The sequence below is a fragment of the Nipponia nippon genome, unplaced genomic scaffold (assembly GCF_047370975.1).
Source record: "Nipponia nippon isolate SJK-2023a ecotype South Korea unplaced genomic scaffold, ASM4737097v1 scaffold_3, whole genome shotgun sequence".
Classification (NCBI taxonomy): domain Eukaryota; kingdom Metazoa; phylum Chordata; class Aves; order Pelecaniformes; family Threskiornithidae; genus Nipponia; species Nipponia nippon.
The window spans coordinates 80,276,180-80,302,163 of NW_028262347.1; the positions used below are offsets into that span (position 1 = coordinate 80,276,180).

General features: G+C 46.0%; 2 protein-coding genes across 13 annotated transcripts in view; one reads left to right on the forward strand and one right to left on the reverse strand.

Annotated features, from left to right (window-relative positions):
* Positions 1-8,625, forward strand: part of BORCS5 (BLOC-1 related complex subunit 5) — a 76,940-nt gene extending 68,315 nt beyond the window's left edge. For both annotated transcript variants that reach the window (XM_087768181.1, XM_087768182.1), the window contains exon 4: positions 4,437-8,625. In XM_087768181.1, the coding sequence (XP_087624307.1) occupies positions 4,437-4,667 (231 nt within the window). In that variant the 3' untranslated portion in view covers positions 4,668-8,625. The remainder of the gene's footprint in view (positions 1-4,436) is intronic.
* Positions 8,626-12,607: 3,982 nt separating this feature from the next.
* The window catches only part of DUSP16 (dual specificity phosphatase 16), a 73,089-nt gene continuing 59,712 nt past the window's right edge, over positions 12,608-25,984 (reverse strand). For all 11 annotated transcript variants that reach the window (XM_087768172.1, XM_087768180.1, XM_087768177.1 and 8 more), the window contains 3 exons: positions 21,276-21,435; positions 20,456-20,579; positions 12,608-16,833 (listed from right to left, as the gene is read on the reverse strand). In XM_087768172.1, coding sequence (XP_087624298.1) covers positions 15,657-16,833; positions 20,456-20,579; positions 21,276-21,435 — 1,461 coding nt within the window. In that variant the 3' untranslated portion in view covers positions 12,608-15,656. The remainder of the gene's footprint in view (positions 16,834-20,455; positions 20,580-21,275; positions 21,436-25,984) is intronic.

The following is a 25,984-nucleotide window of genomic DNA, read 5'->3' on the forward strand; positions in this document are numbered from 1 at the left end:
GTAGATGTCATTTAATGTTTAAAATGTGAAGCTGAGGCATAAATTAGCGTCCTGCTGCTACTGATCGATGGAGGAATCATGAGCTTTGAAATAGAAACAGACCCAAATTCTGAATGTCACTGGCTGTACAAAAAAAGTACGTCATGCTGGAAGGTGAGTTTTAGGCTTGCCCAGTTTTATGATACTATACTCCTAAAAGAAAAACTGAAAAAACTCTTCTGTTGATGTAGGAAGAGGAAAAAATCCTGTCTTCTGCTCGGGACATATCCAGCCTCAGGTTTGCTGCTTTAACAGGAGGAATTATTTTTGGAAAGAAATAAAATGTGCATTCAGAGCTCTGACCCCTTCACTGAGAACGCATCTTTTTTCCTCAAGACCAGGCTGGGCAGAACCTCTCACTTTGACGAGAATTAGGACCGGGACCTCTCGTGCTGGGCTCTGCCCTCTGCTCTTGTTCTGTTGCTTCATAACAGGCATCAGGTCCAGTCTTTTGACTCTTTAACTCTTGTGTACCTGTAAGCTGGGGCTGATGATAACGTACTCAGTGGTGATGTCTGAAGGAGAAATTGGTGATGGTGGAGCCTCAGTGGTGGAGCCTCAATGGTGAAGCCATCGAGGGGCTGGTGACAGCACAGCTCCCCATCCATCATGGCTTATGGGTACAGGGTGGTGACCTGCCAACGGAGGAATTCCCTGCAACTGTGGTGGCCTGGCATAGTAGGAAGCTCAAAGCAAGCAGAGCAGAAACAATGGCTCAGATAAACACTTGCAGATGGTTGTAGGGCAGTGGAAGAGCTGCTGGCTCTGAGGCGTCTTGCCGGGCTTCCCAGAGAACTGCTCAGCCAGGGCTGGGCAAGAAGGCTGAGACCTGAGTGTTTTTCAGAAGGCACTGTGTCAGGGCCTCGTGTATGGGAGGTGGGAGTTGATGGGAGCTGCTCAGAGAAGGCAAATCCACTCATCTGACCCTTGAGGGTGTCTTGAAAAGCATGGACTGCCTTAGCTGTAGGCAAGGGAGCAGACTCGCCTAAGCTCCCTTTCTCCAGATGCTTTTTATTGCTACTGTGTGGAATTAAATAGATGGGAATTAAGCGGATTCTTATACGCTTTCCCTGTTCATTGCAAATTCCCAAAGGACAGTTTTAGTCTCTGTGGTGGGTAAAGAGGGCTGACCCTCTGAGTCCTGCAACTGAAGGCCCAGTCTGAGCACCAGAGGAATGGGACTGCATGCCAGAGGAGGTAAAAGCACAAGGTCTGGCACTGGAGGAGCTCGCTTGGAGGGGGAGGAGGCAGGAAGGATGTAAGTGTGTATTTAGGCCCGCTGCAAGGAAAGCTGCAAAGAGGCATTGGCATTTATATACAGGAGTTAACACGTAGGGTTTGTTTCCCCACCCCCACCCCCCCCCCCCCCCCCCAGTTAAAAAGACCAGGTTCAGTCTGAGTGAAAATTGGCCTTTCCTTACAGTTACTCAACTTAGTCCCCCTTGTCGTGTCGCTGGCTGTGCAGCTGCCGCGGCCTCCCGCAGCAGACAAACTGGAATGCTAGTTGTAGGGAAACCATAGGAAACACTCACTTCCACCCTTTCTCTTTTTTGTGAGGCAGCTTTTTTTATAGCCATTGTGAATGTGTCTGAAAGTAGCAAAGAGCTTGGAAGGCCGCTCTGCATTTCTTCTTCCTTTTGCAGGTCAGCTTGAGCTTCTCCCCGTGTTCCCCTCCAGTAAGTGAACAGACTGGTATTTACACAAAGAGCCTAAAAGTCAACAGATGAAAATCGTTGGAATGGAGAGAAGAGGGGGCCTTTGGTTTTGTTTTTTTGTTTTTGTTTTTTTTTTTATTTTTATTTCAGAGCTTGCTAGATGGACGCTTTGCCTCTTGCACAGCGCAGTGAGGCTGCGTGGAGAACCTGCCTGTGGAGGAGAACTTCAACACCAGAGGAGGTTTCTGCCTGGGTCCCCACACTGCTCGGTTTAATGAGGCGTGCTGGCTTTTGGCAGGTTTCCGACTGGCTGCCACTCCACGCCACCGTCTCTCATTAGGTGGGATGTTTTTAGGCGCTGGATTGAATTTACTTCCATCCCGAGCAGACCTGGTGGTGGTCTGCTTTTTACACACTCCAATTTACAGAGCTAGCGCCAAGCTACTAAATTATTAAGCTGGGGTTTTAATAGAAACCCCTGTGTAGGCTTAAATTGTTTCCACTCTATTTGGAGTTTCCTGCTCTGCTGGGTTTTATTTTGTCCCATGCATGAAAGCGTGGAGGGAGGAATTCGCAGGAAAGCACACAGGCAAAGAGGAAGAATTTGGCCTGAGAGCGGTAGAACGTACAGACGAAATAAAAGGTTAATTGGTACTGTATCCAGCTCTGATGGAGGTGATGGGGGGGGAAAAAAGCTTCCTAATCCCCATGGCAGTTCAGCGGAAACTCGTGTTTGTTTTCCTGCTGTTTGTAACTTAGGTTTCTCAATAAAATATTTTCTTGCCCGACTGTTTTTGTCTTGACCCCTTCCCCAGGGCTTGAAAGGGACATTTGTCAGCAAACACGGCTCCCCTAGTTTTCCCCCCAGTGTCAAACACTGCTGCCGCCAGCGGGACGGCAGTGCTCCGTCGGGTGGGACTTCCCTCCTCGGTGGGGGATCCCCCTTCCAGCTTTGCACTGCTTCCACCCGATCCTCCCCTTGCTGCAGGCTCTCCCCTGCAGCCCCACACCACTGCGTGCTGGGTCAGAATTACATTTGCCCATTAAGTCAGATCTGGTCAGCACGGCTTGTTTTTTACCAGTGCACCGATAAATTTGTGTTGTCCCTGATGACAGGTACGGTCACTGTTCTCCACCGAATGGGTTGACTCTGTCACACAGTTGGAGTGAGGGTTGTTGTTTCAACCGGGGTAGACCAGGAGTCCTCAGCAGTGATTCCCTGAGGCCACTTCATCATGAGTGGTGACCTCCTTCCTCCTGGGGGTAATTAGATGGGAGAGGTTCGGAAAAACAGTGATAAGAGGAGGCAGTGGGCTAAAACTGGTCAGCGTATGTCCGCTCCTGCCCTTCGCTCGGCAGCCACTGTGGGCATGCGCCGAGTCCCGAGCGAGGGGACCGCTTTCCACCGCGACATAGCACGGTTGCAGGATGCGTTCCAGCCGCTCAGACGTACCAGTTTGAAGAGCCATCATACCTGAAAGGAGGTGGTGGCGAGGCAGGGGTCGGTCTCTTCTCCCAAGTAACAAGTGATAGGACAAGAGAAAATGGCCTCAAGTTGTGCCAGGGCAGGTTTAGGTTGGATATTAGGAAAAACTTCACTGAAAGGGTAGACAGGCACTGGAACAGGCTGCCCAGGGAAGTGGTGGAGTCCCCGTTCCTGGAGGTATTTAAAAGACGTGTAGATGTAGTGCTTAGGGATGTGGTTTAGTGGTGGACTTGGCAGCGCTAGGTTAATAGTTGGACTTGATGATCTCAAAGGTCTTTTCCAAACCTATAGTGGAGCAACGAGGGTTGTTGAGCACGGCTACGGTGAGCCAAAGCAACTGAGCTTCAGGTGTGCACTTGAGGGCTTAGAGCAGATCTGTTACCAAGCTCTCTGAATATATGGTATGTCTTAACAACGTGTAAAACAGCTTAAACCATCTGACTTGGCTCGTGTGCGTATGGTACTAGCTATCGGCTGAATCCTGCCTGGAGTTTACAGGTCTGGCTGAAGAGAAAGTTGGGCTGTGAATTATAAAGGCTAACTTCGTCACTCAATGGCAGGAATAGCACTGCAGTTCCTGTCATTGTCATCACGCTAGAGCCGTGTTTGGGTACTTACCGTGTTTAATTGCATGGCTGATTTACTTAATGTCTCTCCTGGGGTCACTCATAACACATATATTTTTAGGATTCGGGGAAATTAGGGACACTAGCAATCTGTTGTAGTTCTCTCCCAAGGCAGGAGTTTTCCAGACAACGATGGTAATAACAGCGGTGGCTTAGTCGCAGAGTAACCTGGCTAAGCTGATGAAATTAGCACTGGCCAACTATGGTAGAGCTTAATGCTTGCAAATGAACGGTCTCCACTGAAAATATACTACAGGTGTAGGCAGAGGCCATAAGTTCCCAGGGTTTGGATAACTTGGAGGATATGTGTACAGTTTATTGGGAAATCCCTGGCAGCGCAGTGCCTGTTGGCTTTCAACCCTATAAATAAAGAATTTTCTGATCAAATACTCAGCGTTTGGGTGTAGAACTGAGGCGGTCATATGTCCTCCCTGGTATACAGCTATGAATCATTCCATTTCATGACAAACTTGTCCGTGCCCCAGCAGAGGAGCTCCTTTGTACCTGGCTGGTAGCTCTGTGGGGCGTCTTAATATGCTTCTTGGTTGCTTTTAGGAAAGACAACGTGCTGAAAGGCCTGTGGTAACAGTTGGCCTAATGCGCCTCGCTCTGCTTGTTGTTTTTAAACAGATGGACCTCTCTGTGGAAACTCTTTATAGCTTCATGCAGGAGCGCCAGAAGAAGTATGCCAAGTATGCAGAGCAGATCCAGAAGGTCAACGAGATGTCTGCCATCCTCCGCCGTATACAGATGGGCATCGACCAGACGATCCCGCTGATGGAGCGGCTGAACAGCATGCTGCCGGAGAGCGAGAGGCTGGAGCCCTTCAGCATGAAACCTGACCGGGAGCTAAAGTCTTAGCTGATCCGACAGGCTCCCCCTCCTCACCTTCCACGCTCCAGCGTTCAGCACAGACGCGCTTCCAACGGGCTGGGCTGGCAGATGTTTGAAGCGGACGGCAGTGCTGCCTGACTCTCTGCCAGGGCACCGGAGGAAGAGCAGCGTCAGCTGCCAGAACTGCACAGCCAGGAATCCAGGAGCTCCCCGGTCCCGTCGTCTGGAGAAGATGATTTACTGTTCTTTCATCTCCCTCCTCTTGCCCTCCTGTCTCCTTTACCACTACCACCGGCTGTGCCGAGACATTTGTTTCATTGCTGTGACTAGATTGGGGTTTACAGAGGAGGAGTTTTCTTTCATCTGATTTTTTTTCTTTTTTTTTTTTTTTAACTAGAAAAATTCAAAGGGATACGAGGTGTGACAAACCTTCTAACATGGTTTTTGTGCCACTGGGGTTTAGACGATTAGATGGCTGGCAGGTATTTCTGAGATCCCCTGGCCTTGGAAATATGTGTGTTTTATAGGTGAAAGTGCGGGAGCCAGGAACTGGCTTATTAAAATCTGCCTATTATCATAATTAACATGGTTTGCATGGCAGGGTTTTGGCATGTCCTCCTTGAGGCTCCTGTTTTTATGGGCTCACTAATTTATGAGGCCGTAAAGGAATAACTGTTCCAGATATGTATGTCTGTTAATGTTAAGCAAGCCTTAGCGTTCCTCTCCCCCTTGCCTTGGCAATGTCCCCGTGCCCCAGCTGGTGGCATTTTGTGTCCCTCACCTTGCACAGTGATTCTGACAGGCACTGGCACTGACCTGCTCACTTTGCATCCCCAAGTTGGACACGAGGTGTCTTTTTTTTCTTTTTATTGGGACACTCCGGTTATCTTGGTGCTGTTTTTTCCTACCAGAGGGATGCAGTTGTTTCTTTACCTTCAAGTGTATGGAGTTGGAGCAGGGAGATACGAAGTCCTTTAGGTCTTCTCCTTGGCTTAGCTGCTGTCGTGCCGAGAGCTTGCCTGAGCGTGGTGTTTTATGACTGAAACCATACGGCCCTTTGGGATCGTGCTCAGCAAACCGCTCCAAAAGCAACAGGATGTTCTTGCCTTCTCCCAAGCCGAGGGCCGGGCTGGAGGGCCGGCAGCGTGTCCATGCCACCCGGGCACTGGGCTGGCCTGTAGGAGAAGGGTTGGTTGCCAAGTCTGCCACTGGTCTGCTGGCTGCAGGTGATTTGCAGCACCTCTCTGAGCTTTGGTTTCTCCCCATGTAAAACGGGGGGATATTCTACACACTGCTGTGGAAATATTTACGAATCTAGAAATAAGGCTTAACAGCCTGCGTCACCATTGCGTGGCAGCTCTTGTCTGCAGCAGAAAGGGCGTGAAGCCAGACGCGAGGAGTTTGCTGGGTCAAGGGTAGGTTTGTGTGTGTTTATGTTAGTCCCAGGATGCTGTTGCTGGCGAAGAGGCTGAAGTGCGCCCATGAACCCCAAGGGTTGTTGTGCATTAGGAGTGCAATTCCAGTGGTGAGCACAGCTGTCTTTGAGAGAGTCAGTGTGACAACCCATCTTCCAGCACAGCACAAGGCTAGGTGGCTTGCCAAAGGTGACTTGCTTTGATACCTCTTAGTACTTAAGAGTACTTAATCAGCAAAAGATGGTCTCTAAGCATTTGGGAGTAAGGGGGTGGTAGGTTTTTGATGGTATTAATTGCTGCCTGGTGGCAGGAAGCAATGGGCCGTTCTCTTGTTGCCTTCCCAAAGGCCATGTAGCCTAGAGTGAATTTTGTGATGCAGGCTGCAGCCAGCCTCGATGTGCACCTGAACCGTAGCGGTGATTGGACCCCAGGGCCTGCTGAACACTGTCTGAAAGCAGAGTCCCCTAGAAATGAAGCCCCTGGAATGATGCCCTGGGAAGAGCGATTGACTGCTTGAGAGACGGCAAGGAACTCAGCAGATTTTTCTAGTACAGGCAGCAGAGTGGGCCTGGTTGTCTGCTGCTTCCACCCCAGAGTTGTTACACAGTTGTATATATGTAGGTGTATGCTGTATGTTGCATGGGATATAACATCAAGCTTCCATCCTTCCTCATGCGTCCTGCAGTATTTTACACTTGGTTTGTTAAAAGTTCACGTGAGACTTAACAACCCATGAAAACCTGCTTGTCCTCATTGTCCACCACTGAATATGTCTCTGCCTCCCGCCATCACACACACCAGAATATTCAGCAGCTTTAAATAGCGGCTGCAGGCATTTTTGTCCTCCTTGTCCAGATGATGCTGTCTGGAAGTTTAGAATGTGCGACATTCAGCCGTCTGCCAGACGGGATCATGGATATCCCACACCCTGGCGTGCTGGAAGCCTATACCGGTGGGAAGATCCTGATATTGGATCTTGAGGCAGGGGCTAGGCTGCAGATGCTCTCTCCTGTAAAGCTTCTAGACATTTGGCCTCATGCTATTAAGTATCAGATCAAAGCATTGCCCCTTGCGGTGCTAATGAGGGCAAGCGAATAGTATTCCTATCTGAAAGGTGCAGGAGCGAGGGCTGCGAATCAGTTCCTTCCTTATTTGCTATAAAACACCTAGACATTGGGCTGATAATGGGAGAAAATGTTTGTTCCTATGAACACTGGCCTTTAAGCTTGTGGATGTGCTGCTGGGCCTCCCAGCTAGAGCTTTCTGAGCAGGAAGGGTAAAAGTTGTGAAAAACGTTACCAGCTTAACTAGAAAAAAATCAGAGCTGAAACGTGAAGGCTGACCTCTTCCAAAGCACGCAGGTCATCGCCTTCAGTCCACAGGTGATAGTGTCTTGTATGGGTACTGTAAGATAGCATCCACCCTCTGTTCTCAAACGATGGTTTACAGTTTTATTTAAAACATTGTCACTGGCTTCATTAACTGTAAGTCTTTGGACCTCTCACCGAGGGGAAGACATTTCCTGCCACGGCTTCTTGAGCTGCTGTTTGTTGCTTGGCGGCTCCTTGTTCTTTTTGCTCTGCACACTGCTTTCAGCTTCTTATCAGATGCAGGTGATGCTCAAGGTGAGACTGTTGCTTCACTTCCTTTTACGCTGTTTAGCAGGAGATCTGAGGTGTGACTGGAATTGCCTTTCTGCTTACGAATTTCCTTTTCCAAGCCAAACGCTGTTGGAGAAGGCCTCAGGTATCTCTCACAAATGTACTAGCCGTTACTTCTACCATGAAGTTAGTGCTATGAACGGAGAATAATCATCTGGTGTGCTCTGCTGAAAACAAACATTTCTGCCCTTTTCTGCTTTCTGAGGTGGTGTGTGGTCTGGGGTGCAGGCTAAGCTGCTTGATTTGCAATCTTCTGAAAAGCTGGAGAACCGGGTGAGTCTCTGGGTCTGCAGTTCCCTGCTGGCCTGAGCTGCTCTGGTTCTTCCTCTGACCCTGCTGTTGCTTTGTGCCCCCCGCTTTGCGCTGCCGCTGGTGCTTGTTGCATCCTACACTGGTCGGTGTGCTACACACGCAGAGGAGGTTTGCTTTGTTGTTTCCGTTGTTTTTGTAATTTAATGCATTGACAGGGTGCTAAAGTGCCAGCCTATCTGCAGGAGAATTTCTGTGAAGATCGGTGAAGGGGACAGAAAAGAGTTGTGTTTGTTTTTTTTTTTTTTAAATATATGTATTTTAAATTAAATATATTTAAATATATTTAAATATTTAAAGTGTATTTTCCCCTCCTCTAAGCTTTTACACAGAAAGAGTAGAAATACACGTTTTCCCAGGCCCACTCATTGCATGAGCCAGCCCCTCTCTATCAGACTCTGCACCAGTGGTTTCCTGAGGTACTATTGTAATGTCCCTCCTCTTCCCGAGCTGCCAGAGTGTATTTTGATTCCCAGCCTCATGGCTGAGCGCTCCTTGGTTTATGAGTTATCATCCTGTTCGCAGACTTGCTCTGCTTTCAGCTGCCTACGTGCTACGCGTCCACAGCTCCAGCATTAAAACGTTTGGTATCGCTCTTTTCCAAGCGTGTCGTTTCTCCGATTGCCTTGCTTATTCTTCAGTTGCAGCGCACCGTTTCTTGCTGCGATGTCTATGGACAGTGTGCGCACTTCAGTGTGGGAGGTCATATCTCAGCTTTACTGCTTCGTATGCAGAACCCACCTTTGTGCCGTGGAGACGGCCGGTTTCAGCTGCCCTGGGGCTGCCTCTGCCCTGGGACTGGAAGGAAACGTGTGTCCCGGAATGAAAATAAGTGTTGGGTTTTTGGGATGCTGTCCCAATTCAGGTTGGCACTGATGTCCAGTTTAAATAAATGATGCGCACAGCGATGCTTGTGACTCGCCAGCAGTGGGGTGGGACCGTAGTTCCGCTGGTTGCCTGCCTTTTCTTTGCTGGTAGCCTCTTGGAGATAAAGATTGGTGTGGGATTGATGGACTCAGACATTTGTGTAAGACTGTAGCTTCCCCATGCAAAGCACTCGTGGTGTGAGACGCTCTCTGCCTGTTTTGTTAGGGCACTTGCACATCGTGTGCACCCAACGGCTTTCCTAAGATTCAGCGGGAAGACTAAACATGGGCAGCAAAGTATTTCTCATTTCTTTTTTTCCCCCCGCCCACACTTACCTGCCTGTCAAAAAGAGAGCATGTCCTGACATGGTCTTTACATCAGTTCTTTGCCAGATCGCGGAAGGACCACGAGCTGGGCAGCCTTGGGCAGGTTGGCTTTCAGAGTGGCCCCTACCCTGCCGGCTGCTCGTCTCCTCCTACCGATTCTTCGCACATCACTGAATGGGTTGGTTTGTACCTTTAGCCAAACTTCAGCCCCTTTTCAGCTGGTCTGTGGTACTTCTCTGGGGGCTGTTGGCTTGCTTTCAGCTGCCACAGGTAGGTTTTAACTTCTTCATAATGTGAGCCCGCGCAGGACAGCAAGGTGACGCAGAAGGGAGAATAGCTGACCCAGTGGTCCCCAAAGCCAGGGCATGTCTGAGGTGGCCATGGGTGTGCTCGTCATACCTACAGCATTACAGAGCCAGTCCTCCCAAGGCGGGGGAGAGCAGAGGAGCATTCAAAGGGCAATTCTGAGTGTCAGCTGCTTAAAATAACCCTTTTGTCTTTTTAAAAGCTTTGTATTTTAACAGACCTCATGGGGAAGCTGTGGCGGTAATGAAACATGATGGCCTACTATAAGACCATAACATGGCCACAGAAATAAATGAGGACGGCTGTAGATTTTGTCAATACCTTGCTGGGCGGGTTACCAGCGTAGCGTTCAAATGAAGCATTTGATTCCGTTCTCTTAATTCAGAGGCAGGCTGAACTACTGAGAAGCACAGCGAGACTGGAGGCTCAGTGGAAAGGCATGGGGGTTGTTAAAGACCAAGCAACCAGCTTTCTGCAAGTGGGTAGCAAAACTTTGTCTTTTAAAAAAGCAAGGGGCAGCTGCTGTAGGAGCTGATTGCTACTTGCAGAGGGAAGCCCAGCTTTGAGAACATCCCGTGATGGAGCTGTTTCCCGCAGGAAACAGGTTATTCTAATAAACTTAAAAAAATCAGTGGTTTAGAGAACAAGTGAAAGTACCTGCAGGAGGATGCTGTTTTCCTGGCATTGGGAAAGCAAAAGTGGTGATGCATTCTCTCCTACTGCCCATGGGGTGCTGAACAGAGAGAGATGTAAATGTATAGTTTGGTTTTGTTGGGGTTTTTTTGGTGGTTTTTTTTTTTTTTAAGTGATCTGATGCCCCAGCCTCATAGTTACCTGTAATATATCCCACTTCGGCTTTGTACAGCGGTGGCGCTTCGTGAGGGTCCCTGTAACGAGCAGCTGAAATCCACACCTCAAAGTAAGCATTCCCTTCCAGCAGGGCAGTCCCCTAAACGTCTGCTTTACAGCATTTTATATGCTAGGAAAGCAGCCCCTTCCCAGAGGGTGGGTGTTGCAGAAGGCTAGAAATAGCTCCCTTTTCTATTTATAGTTGTTCTCATTAATGTTCTCGAAGTGCAGAATTAGCTGAAGGCTTCACAGCAGAAACACTTTGGTTTGCCTCAGAGCGACCATTTGGGCCTGAGGGCCAAGAAGTTCTCTGAAGGCACAGTTCAAAGGGAAAGGCCAGTTGCCAGGCTCAGCTGATTGATATACTATGAACACCCCTCTTCTACCTGAATTCCCAGTTGTGGCTTTGTGTGTAATAACAGTGGTATTGTATTATAAAGCTGTAATGTCTAAAAGTAGTAGAATAACTCTACGGCTATCTCGGAAACTTCCAGAACAAATACAGGCTGGCTAGGTGTTTAGTCAGGGTATGGCTATCTAATTAAAATGTCTGAGTTTGGCCGAATCGCACTAGTATTAGATTTGAAAAGGGGCAGTGACAGCCTTGTTAGGACTCGTGCTGTCCCCAGGAGACCCGCCAGGCCACTCTTCTGGGCTTCTGATACCACCACTTTCTGGTAGAAATCAATTTAAAACTTGTGCTGAGTCAAAGTGGAAGGAGCAGCTAGGGGATGAGCATGTAGTTACTAAAAAGAGCGGCTCGCATAATTATCACATTTCTACTTTTTCTCCCATCTCCCCCCTGCCCCCCCCAGCCCCCTCAAAAAGAAGTAGGGCTACCTGATCCGTGCTGGGGGAGGCTTGCCGTTTTCAGTCCGCTTCACTCTAGGACTATAACAGTGATGGTTACATCAAGAGCCTAGTGACCTCAGGGATCCCTTCCCAGTAATGCCAGCCCATTAAATGAAAACTACATGTTGATGATGCGTGTGAGACACCTTTCAGTCGCCTCTCGGGTTTTGACTGGAGATGGAGTTAGGCTGCCTCTTCACAGCGCTGCCGACTGGCAGGGGCAAGAGCGGGGGGATGGAGGAACAAGAGCAGAGCAAGTCCTGCAAAGCGGGCGAGTGGCGAAAGCTGAAGTACACGCTTCAAAAACCAGACCTTAAAGGGAACAAGCAATTCATACGGCAGCTAGTCTGACCTGCTGAGATCAGAAGTGGACTTTGGAGTAGGGTGAGGGAAGCTAGAGCAGGTGAATCTTAGAAGATTGTCAAGGGAACCTAACAAGCTGATGCCATTTAGGTCTAGTAATACTAGACCATGGTTCTTGTTTGAATTAAAGTAATAAATAATAAATGTTAATTAATACTAGTGCATGGTTCTTGTTTTACCGTGCAATGGATGCATACTTTCTATGTGCTAGGTGGAGGTGGTACGGCTGGTTTGTAGAAGTAAGCCTAAAGCCCACACGGATTTTTACTTGTGCTGTGGCTGATGGTACAGTCTTCCAGAGAGGCCAAAGATCCTGCATTTCCCTTTCTGGGATTACGTGTTAAAATTATCTTTTAAAAAAATGCTTCTACCACGGGACCACAGTTTGAAGATGCCATTACATGAACTTACAGGTCTGAGCTTTGCCATCTAAGGATATAACCGTAGCGGTCATATTCTACAGCAGGATTTAAATTTAATATATGCTACATTTGTGTAAGCTATGCTCTGAGGGGCATGCCCCTCCCTCAGCAATCAGAAGTTGCTCTGAATGCTTCAGGACTGGCAGAATCAGTCAAAACAAGTATTTAAATATGTAATTAAATTCTTTGTCAAATAAGAGGTATGGGAGGCAAGAAAAAACCATGGGGTTCATCCTTAACCAATTATTTGAAATACTTGCTTCAGGAAGACTAGCACAGCTGCCTTGGGAACAGTTTGCTCGCAACCGCAGCAGACGTCGTAAGACATTACTGCAGAGACGTTCACGGGAGCAGAAGAGGTGGGGTAAACAGGAACAGGTAGGAGGCTGAAAGTGTTACTGGTGGTGTAAAATCACCTCTACTTGTGCTGAGCAGTCCAAAGCTACCCGCTCTGTCTCATTCATTAACAGGCATGCATCTGCAAAGGATATGCAGGATAAGGAGAAGCCCCCGCTCGTCCTGGGTGCGGGGGAGCAGGTCATACTGCAGGCAGGTAACGCGCACTCCACAGCCAGAGGCACACAGGCTCCTTCCTCAGCCGTTCTATATAAACAGGTACCATTTCTGATTTTATTTCATCATAACATACAGGTAATGCTCATGACACAACACGATGAGAAACTCACATCTCTCTGAACCATTTAAACAGCTTGCCATACACCAAAGAACATTATATTCATATTGAACATATACACATTTCCCCCCTCGTATCCTCCGCTTTGCTTTCGAAACGTCTAAGAACCATTTCCAGCATTGTTCAGGTACAGGACACTAGTTCAGATAGGAGAGAGGGCACCATCCTGCGCAGGACGTGGGTTAAGGCTTCCTCCTACAAGAACCCGTCCCCTAAAAATACTGAGCCTACAGCTTTGATTCATTCAGTGACTGTAGCATATTGGAAATCACGAGGAGACAGAAGACCAGATTTCAGTTCCTCAGAAGGCGATTAACCAAACGAAACCCAAACGTACGCATTTGTATGTATAAAAAGAAGGGGAGAACACACGCGTGAAGGAGCACAAAAGACAGGAACATTCTGTTTCTGCCTCTAGGGATTGATTTGTGTTAACCCCCATTAACTGATTTAAACCAAAGATGCGAGCTTTTACCGAAATCTGGCTGAGAGGAGCACTGCTAAACCGTTTACATATGTACATACACACACAGAGCGTGTATATATACTGAAAATAGTTGTAATGTGATCGCTTTCACTTGATAACGTAAACAGAGACAAGTGGCAGTAGGTTTAATGAATAGCCAAGACCCGACATGCTTTCCAGCGCAGTGTCAACCTGTGCCTTGCCCAGACGACCCCTTCTTCCAGCACCTCGTACTTGCGGCACAAACACAGCCTCTGGGTTCAGTTACTCCTGGTGCTGCCTCTCTCTCTGTGCCTTTTGCACTTCTTAGCATCAAGTTAATCAATGCTGTAGCTTTCAGTGCTATTTTCAACAGTCTGCTGTAGGAAATTAAAGTCATCCTAGCCACAAAACAAAACAGTGACAAAATCTTCTGCACTTTTCAATATAGTAAAACCTGAGATTTGAGTCACAAACTAGCTAAACTTACAGTGAAAAAGAAAAAAAAAGAACCCAAGCTGCTGACTTGAATTAGGGCTTCAGTTTGCTGCTGACAAATTTTTTTTAAAGCTGTTGGCCAGGGGTAAGTATTTGTTACATGTGATCGACAATTTTCAGCTGCCTGCACTGAAATGGGACAAAACAATATAGTCTCGCCCCCCCCGCCATAAGCGTTCTCAGGGATGCTGGGGAAGACCGAGATAACATTTGTGCAGCTCCCACCGGAGCAGGAAGGATGAAGCTTTACGCTGTGCCCCGGGTACCATCCCTTGCTGATCATAAACCTCTTGCAGCAACGCCTGCACGCAAAATAATTTCAGCAGCAGCAGCAGCCGAGGTACCGCAAGAATGGCGAGCTGGAGGGGACGCAGCTGGGTCGCTGTCAAAAGCAACACAAGAAGGGCTGTGCCTAATCTGCCGTGAAACACCCCGCTGGCAGCAGGGAAGCGACACCTCCCTGGCTGGCGTGTTCCCCAGGGGGGCGAGGACGCGGACGCAGGACCGGCCAGCAGCAGCGCAGCGAGATGCAGCCAAATTGGGCACCAGCACGCTGGGAAACGACAAGCCTGCGCTGGGACAGAGGACAATGGCCAGGACCAAGTTCCTTTGGAGCTGTGAGTGCGGGAGCTGAGCAGGCTTCCCGTCAAAGCTGTCTCTTCTCAAACCCCCTTTCTTTCACACCATGCTACGAGATGGGACACTGGAGGTCCCCTTCCCTGGACAGCCAGACAGACTTCCCTTCGCAGATGAAGTCAGCAAACCTCATGAGAAGCTTCTACCTCCAAGACCCCGTGGTTTGTGTGCGGATGTTGGCATGGAAAAAACCCAGCCACCTGACTTGCCCCTACCCCACAGGTGACTGGAACCACATATGAAGAGCAGTTCCTTAATGGTACTGCTCAGTTAAGGACAAAAGCCTGTTTGTAGCTTTAAAAACAAACAAACAAAAGCCTTCAAGAGCCATCTACTGAATTGTCGATTGGCAAGAACAGGACGTTGCGGTATTGTACCAGCCACTTCTCTTGCGTGTAACCCTAAGTATTAACCGTCCGTTAGAGCTTAGAAGCCAAAGCAGCTACCCCTCTCCCAGAAGCCAGCTTAATATAAAAAAATACAAATACTGCTTATTTTATGTTTCAAAAGACTGGGGAAAACAGTCATTCATATGGTTCATTTGTCTTTTTTTAAGAATTGCTGCTGAGCCAACTGAAACACTTGTGCGTAGACAGCTTTAAAAAAAAAAAATAAAATCAAATGTGGCTAGTCGTTACTTGTTCACATTGCTTATGAACTGACTACCAGCATCTGGCAGCCATAAAGCCCTAGTTTATTTTTGATATTTTTGAGGTACTGGGTTTTTTTTCTCTGAAGCAGCTCTCTAGCAAATCACCTAAAGCCTATCCATTAGAACAATAGTTACACCAGTATTTACATTTCTCTGAACCGTGCGTTCAGACCAGCCTTGCTGTAACCAGTCCCTACGTCCTTTGGAATCGCTCCCGGTCTCCTTTCTTACAGGAAAAAGGTCTCCCTCCAGAGGTTGGCTCAGTGTCAGGGCTAAGGTGCACTGGTGAAGACGTGGGGCGTGAGGGGGGGAGAACAAACCTAGCTTTGATGGGTAGGACCGTGTTTCAGTGGAACCAGAGAAAGGGTCTGATACCGGGAGAGCTTCCTTTTTAAAAACCACTGAAAGGATGTGCAATCCATTGCATATAATTGCTTCCTCTGTCGGGGAAAGATCTTTGAAATGTTCTGCCCTTCTCCAGGAAAGGGGAGGAGAAAAACCCAGCGGCACACTCGGTCTCCTCAGGCAGATGCTCGCTTATCATTTCTTTGCCGTATTAATCTAGTCACTGCGTTGACACTGAAGCCTCGCATTTCTTCCCTCCCCCCCACCTTTTTGCACGAAGTTTGTTCTTTTCAGATTTACAGGGACCTCTCAAACCCTGGGGGAGCGGCCTGGAGGGGGAAGCAGCCCCGATACAGTCACGCAAGCCTGCTGCCCCTCAAGACACTTCAATGATTTCCATGCTGCCTGAAAAGCTCGACTGACTGCCTACTTTCCCCAGTTCTTCTCTGGATCTGTTGTCTGACATGATGCTCTCCCCGAACTCCATCTGGCAGCTTCTGCGCTTAAACTGCTTTTCAAAGGAGCTTTCCTCGTGCCAGCTCCGCCTGGAGTCACCTCGATCGCCCTGCTTTGGCCTCCTGCGCACAGCACAGGCCTGGTCACAGCCCGTGGGCAGCTGACTACAGCTGTAGGCAGAGTAAGCAGTGCTGTTCCCATAGATGGTGGAGGCCGAGTAGAAATGCGAGGACTCAGTTGCAAAATACCAGCTGTTGGTCAGGGACGTAGCCGATGTCTGAGGAGCCAAGATGTCCGAGTGCCAGCCTTTGAGGCCCAGCCCGGCAGCAGACTTCGCCAAGTGCTGCTGGCTGGTGGAAAGCCCAAACAAGAAGTTCGTTCGGTAGTTGTCTTCCATGCTCCCGCTCCGGTGGAGGGGGTACAGGAGCGACCGCTGCGTGGTGGCACTGCTGCTGGCTCTCCCCAGATGTTGCCGTTTGCTCTGGCTATCCAGCTGCCAGGTGTTCTGGGGCTTCTTGGGAGGGTTTGCTTCCTCTTTGTCAGGGCTGGTTTCTGGGGTCTGCTCCGAGACCTCCTGGACAGGGGAGAACTGACACAACTTGCTGCTGCCCTCCAAAGCCGTCGCGTGTTTGTAGTATTCCAGGGTGTCTTCGGAGGAGGCAAAGCCGTGGACCGATGCAGTCACACAGTTGCTACTTGCCGAGTAGGACACAGATTTGATATCCAAAGAAAAGGAGCGCTTCAGCCGGTTGCTGTCCTCCACCTTATCTAGAGAGACGTGCAGTCCGTTTATGCCCTGTACCAGCGGGCCATCTTCCAGAGGGGACAAGTGCCCGCGTGGTGCACTGCCGCAGTCCGTCGGCTTCTGTTCCACCATCTCGGAGGTAGCGGTAATGCAGAGCTGGTTAGCGGAGGGGCTGCTCTGCCCACCTTCTGGGACCAGCACGTGCTCGCTGCTTTTTTCCAAATGCAGAAGTTTCAGCTTACTTATATGTCCAGGCTGACCGCTCTGGTTCTTGATCTTTTTCTCAAAGTCCAAAAGCTGGCCCAGAAAGTTGAAGTTGGGAGAAATGGTTGGCCTTTTTTCTTTTACAAATCTGGAAGGAAGGGACAAACAAAACAGGAATTAAATTAAGCTACTGCTGCTCAGACCTGAGGTAACCCTAGAGCGATTGCTAACAGCCTAATCTTAACTTGTCAGGATGCCTGGACTGAGGTTAAGTCAAGCACAGGAAACATGGATGGAAAAAAATAAGGTAGCTTTTAAGCAAGATAATGCTGGATGCTCTCAATTCTCTCTGTAGCTTACTTAAAGGCTAAAAAAGGGAAAAGAAAGCATTCTTTTTACCTCTTTATGATGTCCACAACAAGGCTCGAGAGAATCATTTTCCTTATTTTACTTCACCAGTGGGATCTCTGCTACCCTGGTTTCTGACCAGAGTTAAGCGCTCCTCAACTTCTGCACGAACAGCAGCAGCGCTCTAGCCAGGAGCCCTGGGCCCCCCCTGCACTGCGGACAGCAGACCGCCTTCCCCATCCTTCCAAGGGATGAAACCCCATCTTCTTTTCACCGCTCTCATGCTGCCGTCATTGCGGTGGGCGCTTCCCACCCTGCTTATCTCTGTCAGGCAAGACAAAGAGCTCTGGGATATGCTGGCCTTACACAGCAAATGCCAGTGATTTCTCCCATACACTGGCATTGACCACTGATACGATCATCAAAAAGAAAAACAGAAAGGAGCAAGTGCAGCATTAGAACAAAAAACTTTCCTCCAGCTCTGTAGGTGTTCAGCAGCAAAGGGCAACAGTATTACCAGATCACTGGAAGAGTTAACCTATTTTCGAGTCCTGTAGGAAGCAGCCTGACTCGCATGCACCTGCCAATCTAAGCACGCACTTAGGTACTCGGTTGAACATGGACAAGGTGCGATGCATGCCTAAAATGTTTCTTGAACCAGGACTCTGAATGTATGAAAGACTTAAGTATTAGAAGTCATGCCATGTACTTCAAAGTTAAATACAAAAGCAATACTTTCTACCTGTCTGATTTGCAATATAGCTAAATAAGTACTCTTTGCTTTTTACAGGCTGTAAAACAGAAAGCTGCCCAAAACCTTCCTCCTTTTTTTTTTTTTTAAAAAAAAAAAAAAAAGCATTCCTGGAACTACGAAGGTACCAGATGACAAGGGAATTAACAAGGGCAGAAACCTTGAAGAGCTAAATCTAGTACAAACACACGTATCACTGGGAAAATTAAGTATTATTAAAAACAAAAAAAAAAATCTCTGGGGCTGTGTACAGAAGGCGAGCGTGCAGTCATTAAAAGCACCATGAAAAAAATCCGAAGGTGTACTTGCGCACATACGTATACACTAGCACAAATGCAAGCAAGCACATGAAAAATACCAACCAAAACTTGATTTTTTTTTTTTTTAAGTTGCCAAACAACAAACAACAGTAGGAATAGCAGAGCTGACACGATGACCGGGAAGATCAGATTGCGCAAAGTGATAGTGGAAACTCCCACCATGAAGCGCCAACACCGGCAAACAGAGAAAGCTAGCGAGTCGCCTCAGAAGAGATTCTTTAGGTCCATCTCCTAGCATTGACCTTGGGGGCTTTTATTCCAGTATAAGCAATTTGGGCACAAGAATTCATAGTCTTCATTCATTCTTCTCCAGTCAAAGTTAGTTGTACTTTTTACTGGATTTGTTATTTAAAGCAAGATCCTTCTGGTCAACACTGCTATTTCTGGCCTGTGTTCTGGTAGCCTCTCCCTTCCACTTTCTCCTCGACTCACCCCAAAATATTGGGCAGTCCTAAATTTAAAACTAGCTTTTTAAAAAATGAAAAGGGTTCAAGAAAGTCTGCTGGATCCCCCCCAACAAGTTTTAAGGCTTTGCAAACGTCTTCATTTCAAAATGCACACTCTTTTTTCCAATTGGAAAACATGCATAACATTTAATTGTGATGTTTGTTTCCCTTGTATTGCCCATTATACAAAAGAAAAGACGAAAAACATTTATTTCCTCAGATCTTTCATGTCAAGTAACAGTGTCACCTTTTTATTTTTGTAATAGTGTCAGACGAACATTTTCTCTAATGACTTTCATTAACTCAGAGATAAGGATTTTTCTTCCAAGCTTTGTCGACAAGAGCGAAATGTGCTGCAGGCTGTTCTCACTAAGCCATACCAAAGGAAATACAGCAAAATATAATCTATATTTCACAGTGGTTGTTCAGCATTAACAGTGCAATGAGAAAGAGGCCTAGGATGATTAATCCTTCACACTCAGTTGACACTTGTGGTTAAGAAACAAACTAGAATTTAATGCAGAGATTTCACGGAGGAATTTAGAAGCAGCACTTTAGAAGCTCCCTGAAGCATGTACATTTTCGAAGTGTTTAGTACTTTACAGCTTAACCTCCAGATCACTACAGCCTGAGAGCAGATAGGGTTTTTTTTGGGAATCAAGCTCATACCTTGCACAGTATCCATCCACATCCACTAATTCATCCATATTATATCTGTACCTGCATAACTGAGTTTTCACCTATGCCTCTTAACCGAGCCTGTTTCACCGCACATGTTGAAATTAGTGCACAACAGCAAACTGTCAGCAGGCTCTAGTAAGAAACCATGGAAAATTTCTCAAGGCAACGGGAGACGGTTGTAGTTCAGGCAGCTCTTCCATGCACTTTATTCACTGCATACATAATGACGTGCATCAGCTTAAGAGAAAATGCCCCACGGAAATCGCGCTCCGCAAGGGAATATCGGATGTTCATCTTTCTGTCCTCGTCAGTGTTTCAGAGATAGGAGCAGCAAACACACTGGTGATTGGGAAGGTACGAAGATACTCCTCTCCACCTGCTCCAGTGCAATTGTTCAAATTGCTTCTGCGCCAGGCACATTACAGCGACGTGTCGGCTGTGCCAGCTAGCATATAGAGCCCATCAAAAAAGAAAACCATCGTTTTCTGTACAACACAACAAAGCAGGTTGTTAAATGAAATAGAGAAGTCAGGGTAAACTGCGACCAAGCCACCTGGAATCTAGTAGTGTCCACAGTCCAAGTACAGAAGCATGGGATTAGAAAGGTTAAAAAAAGGGGGGGGGCGTGGGAGGGTGGTCCCACAAAAATTCCCTGATGCCACAAAGAGCCAACACTTCAAAATACTTTCCGGTTGAATTTAATAGCAACAAAGAAGCTTTCTTAATTCCTAGACGTTTCACCTGCAGGCAGTTCTTTGAGAGCGTTACCAAATACCAAACTGAAGTCAACAGCTCCAGTCCAGCGTTTGTCATAAGCGTGATTATAAATAGCCTCAGTTCTCTTTCTTTAACCTTACCCATTCCATTCTCTCCCTGACTTACCAGATACATTACATGCGTGCTATAGCTGTGGGTGTATATGTACGGACATACACATGCATTTAATATGCGGTTTAAATTCCATGTATTTGCCTACTTGAAGCAAAGACCAACATCAGCATTTTGCAGGTGGGGAATTAATATTAGGTGTGCGATGTCTACACACCACCACTAATTTGTTTATGGAGGAAGCCTGCATTGAAAACAGGAGGGTGCAGAGGCCAGTGAACTACCATATAAAATAACATGTCATCTTCTACCCTTGGTCACATAACCTCTTATTCTTCACCTTAAAAAGAAGCCAACAGACACAAGAATGAATATGAAGGGAAATTTTCTCCTTACCTGTAAGCTTCATCTAAGGACATATCCATTCTCTTCATGATATATGCAATAGCGATTGTAGCAGAGCGAGATATTCCAGCTAAACAGTGCACTAAGACACGGCCGTTTGATGCTTTTGCTTTTTCTGCATAGCAAAGAAATTGGCAAGTGTCACACTCAGCAGCAGTATACCACGATGAAAAGTTTGTGAAGAAAGCAGTGCTATTTAAAATTGTTCAAAACTTCCAGTTTAACTGCTAATCGCAAATCTCATGGAAGCTTTAAACAAAACTCACTTATTTTCTCTAGCACCATATAGCATTGAGCATAGAAAAAGCATGCGACTACACACAGGAAACACACTGCCGTTACAGCATACCGCATTTTAATGTGCACATAAACAACCCCATTTAGATGTCTGGGAAAGGTGATTGTTTCTAATTTTATATGCAAGTAAAAAGCAAGCATTCATGATGGAACAATCTGGCCAGTGCAAATTTGGCTAGCTCACTTCTCAAAGCAAAAGACAGGATCTGTATGTCCAACTTGCTAATTCACTCTCTGCAGGCATGTATCAGGCATCTACTAGGTTGCCAGAAAGCAGAGTTGTGCTCTTAAAAAGTGTCTTTGTTCTGTAAGCGCTGGAACACGCAGTGGCAGAATCTCCCTACGTTATTTTGCTTCTGTGCTTCTGAAGCGATGGTGATCACGTACGTAGATCCTTAGGGTATTTTCATACCACCCAGAAAGCATTCAGGTCTTCTCCAGCCAAAATAGCAAGGCAGACACACAAAGGAATCCAGAAACTGTTCTAGAGAGAGTATTTAAATTTTCTTCTCACCTATAAAATCGACTGATTTATCCAACCAAGGCAAAATTTTCTCACAAAAGCTGTCGTTCACAGGCACTCTCAGGAAATGGGATTCCGGAATAAAATCAGGCTTTGGACAAGTATTGCTGGCGTTTAGTACATAGCCAATATCATTCTGCTGCATCAGCTCCTAGGAAAGAGGGAAAGATTAAGCTTAGAGAAGTCAAATGGTACCTTTGGCACATTACAAAGAAACTATGAACCCAAAGCACATTATAAAGCTAAAACCCAAACTGGAATTCACGTTGGAATTGCTCTAACTGTATTAGGGGCATTCTTTTTCAAAAAACAACAAAAAAAAGACACTTCCTCAGCTTTTAATGAGGCATCCAAGTGTGTTCAAATAACATATGGACCGCAACGCCCATACAAAGTTAACAAAGAACAGAAATAATGGTAGAACACCTTCTGCTACTACGAATCATCACTTCCAAGAGAATGAATTGTTTGCTACTTTGGTTTAAATTCTCACCGTACAAGCTGACAACGTAACCAAGCACTTCCCACGTGTAGTTTGCTGACCCAAATACATGTTTTTCTGGAGCACGTATCTAAGACTGAGGTTGCCCCATCACAGATACCAGTGAGAATTCTGAAATGAAACCGATGCCTCCTGCGGTCACGTCTTAAAGCGTCCGGGACTTCCTTGTTTCTAAGGCAACGTGCAAAACTCACTTGAAACCTTGAGAGAAGGAGCTGAGTAAGAGCTGAAGACCTTGAATTAGGCCATTTTCGCACAGCACTAACTGCAGTTTTATAGGAGTTCCACTCTGTGGGTTATAATTTAGTTGCTCGTATTTCAGTTTTCAGTCTTTAGTCCTCTTGCATCTCAGAGATTATCACAGCAACAAGCAAAGAGATTCCAAGTATGAGAGTCAACTGGGCTTTTTAAATAAGTCAATTTTCATGATTGCAAATAAGAGACACCTCTTTTCCGCACCTTGCCATACTCTTTGTATGTAGAGCTGTGCAAAGTAGTATCTGATGCAATAGGTACCTCAGTGCCAAAACATGTGAAACGAGTACTAGAAAAACAGAGATGGCTCTACCAAAACCATCCAGTCTCCTGCAAGTAAGCGTCTTGACACAGAAAAGCAATTAAGCAGGTTGGAGTAATACTGATCAAACAACTTTCCTGGTTCAGATATGATTTGGCAGTAAGTGACATGCAATACTATGCTTGGACAGTAGTTACACTGAATAAAAACACTGGGGAGCTTTTGGCCAGATTTCTATGGAAACTAATGTCTGAAACTAAACTGAAACAGAAAAAACGCCAGAAAAAATATCTGATTTTAATCCTGTTGCTTTTATAGCAATTATATAAAAAAGAAAAGCGATGTCAATCCACGGGAGCAGTGGCAAGAAAGAATTCTTACACTGCAGATTTCGACTGCAGGACCACCAGTATGAAAATACAGTCATGAAGCCAAATGGTCGCATCTTCCCCATACGTATTTTTTCTGCAAGCGTAAAGATGTTTTGGTGAAGAGCACCAGGGATGTGGCTATTTATCTGAAGAGACAGAACTCTGTCTTGTTCTAATCAGAGCAGTGGAAATAATGTCTGATATTTAGTATACAGGTACACCACATGTATGTTACAGTGTGTATGTAGAAGGGATGAATACTCACACACACACGTATATGCATGCATAAATTACATGTTCAATGAGAACAAAGGACTGCAGGGGAGAAGGGAATCTACCTCAGTCATTTACAGAGCGGAGTGTATACAACTGCTACTGGCTGCATTTTAAACAGGGACTTTACATGAATCTCTGCTAGTGAGCTGAATTTTGTTGTCTGGAGCAAAACGAGCAGCTCCTCCAAACTTTCATCCAAAGTCCCTCACATCAGCACATTCGGAGGTGCCTGAAGGCCTGGGCACCTTAAACAAATGAACATACATTATATCACAAACATAATCATCCAAGGGGTACAGGAGATGACCAGTTACTCGCAAAGCAAATTATCAGAAATATAATTTACAGCAATGGTCCAAAGGAAGAAAAAAAAAAAAAACAAAACAGGCTGGGTGTATCAAAATAAGTTCTCAGCCTTACTGCTTCTCACCCTGCTGGTTTCCTAGGTCACGCTCCCAGTAAAGCTCAGCTTCTCATTAATGACAACAAATTCCAAGATGTCACTGATTTCCCCCTCTCCCTTCCTTCACATCTCCCCAACTCAACCAGCAAGCTCCCTGCCCTGTGTGCCTTTCATAGCCGACAACGTTGCACCTTCCTTTACCATATCGAGCTCTCACACACCGATAGACGTAGAAGTTTAAAAGCAGGAGTTCTGTAAGGAAGTAGGGGAATATTTGGAATTATCCAGAGAAGGAAGGGATTGAGAATGAGGTTCTTGGCACAGGTGACCCCCAATCCCCAGCATCTCTGCCTTGGTGTCCTGGGCTACACAGCTTTCCCCTTCTAGGATCCTGAGCTTTTCAGCATCAACCACCATAAAATAAGTATCTGCTTTAGATCACTACGTTGAAATACTGACCCCAAACCAGCTCAGCTACTGTTGTTGCTGCTTGAAGGTGAGCGAGGAACAACTGGAATCGCAGGTACAAAAGTACATGCGGGGTCACAAACATTATCACGTATAAGGGAGGGAGGTGATGAAGGTATCACTAACAAATGGACTGCTGTGATGCATGTTTGTTCAGAATACAGCTGAGGGGAGGCTGATGAATTTAGAAGAAGAATAAACCTTATTATTTCTTTTAAAGCATAAGCGCTGGTGGGCTGCACAGTCCAACCATCACAATTCCACAGTTATGCAAGGTTTTTGATGTGGAATTGATTATTCACATGGGAATGAGAAGGCTGCAGACGCCAAGTCTGAAATCTCCCAGCCAAAAAACACCCAAAAATGTGTTAGCGCTTGTCTTGAGAGTAAGGCTAAAGAAAGGAGTTATGCTTCCTTCTGTTCTAAAGTATCAATCATTCCCTGTGCAACATGCTCCAATATAATAACCATAACAGTGCCTTCATTGTAAGGCACCCAAGAGGAAGAAGCAAATTAGGATGGGAGGAAGATCCAGAAATCCCAATACTAACAACTTTGTGAAAAGAAGGTAAATGCTCTTTTGTCAGCTTATTTACATTTTATGACTTGTTTAATCTGAAAATTAATGGCACCCTAAAATGTTATTTTGTTCCAGGAAATAAAATCCAGGTCTGGAAGAAAAGAAAGAGAATAGTTATGTAAGTAGCAAAGCAGAAAGTTTTACAGTTTAAATGCTGGTACAAAACAGGAGATGTAAGTCGGAGGCTCGTTCAGACCCATAACCACAACACGGATTTTCTTCTGTTATACCAGCTTTCAGAAAGGACACTGTCACTCCCCTCCTGTATAAGTTAGGATTTAGTTTGTCTTTCTTTCACAAAGATCAACAAACATCTCCTGTCAAAATACCCATCCTCTTGGCGATGCCACCAATATCCACCTCACACTGAGGCCCAAAAAGTGAAATTAACTTTTCTGTTAGCCAGAGTAAAATAAAGCTGTTAATCATGAAAAAAGTCCGCATTCTGTAAATATGTGCGTTTAGGTAAAGCAGCAGCACTGATCGTCAAATTACTAAAGAACACATGGAAAAGCCAGGCCAGAACTTTTATCAGATTTTTAGTATTTCAACCCTGCCAAAAAAAATATCCTGAACACTTCCAAAATTAAGCATTTAGAAAGAACTCTGTAAAGCAAAAATATAAAGAATATCCTAAGACTTTTATGAAGTAAACATTAATTTTGCTAAAGGACACAAACCAAGCATTTGTGTTTGCATAGCTTTCATAAATACAGCATTATCAGCAGAGGTATTAATGGCAAACAGCGTTAGTATTCTTAAAAGGTCATGAATACAGATTGTCCTGCAACAAGACAAGCATTTCCCTGCCCGTGCACTGAGAGATAAGCTTACAAAGATCCTGAAAAGATAAGCTCATCTTCATAAAACATGCTGAAAATTCACATCTTGAAATCATCAGGTTGAACAGTAGTGCAGATTAAGAGTTCTTTTTGCAGATATTTTTGAGACACTTAAATTTTAGAGAAATCAATATGTCTGCTCAACGGAAGGGATCAGGGGAACTGACAGATAGCATTTGAAGGCAAAAATAAGGCCAATGTATACAACTACATCTTAATACTTTTGGGAAACTTACCAGAATTTTCCACAAAATTATTTTTAAAAAATCTGGACTTGAATAAAAAAAAAAAAAGAAAAAGATATTCTAATCTTAACAGAAGGCTGACTTCTTGTCCCCAGTAGCCAACAAACCAGCAAGGCCATTAAACCAGAGCGTGCAAATGTAACCACTTATCAGCTCCTAGACTGTCCTAACAGGGACAACTTTGCTGCTTATCCCTGGTTTTTGTTTCTCGCCCTCCCCTTTTGAACGTTCTTCACTTCCCAGCTTTCTTACTCCGTACTGGTATTTCTGGGCACTCACTGTCGTACGAGACATCCTCCTTGCTCTCCCCCAGTAGCCCTGCGTAGGATGCAGGCTTCCTCAGAAGCCAAGTGAGCAGCAGAGATCTGCCAATCATGTTTCTAGTGTGCTGATCTCTAGCTACCGCTAACTTTGAGTTGACTCAAGAAACCGGTTAAACCCAGGAAACCAGGAGTTGCCAGTAGTTGGGAAAACTAAGAGGCAGAAATCTTAATTT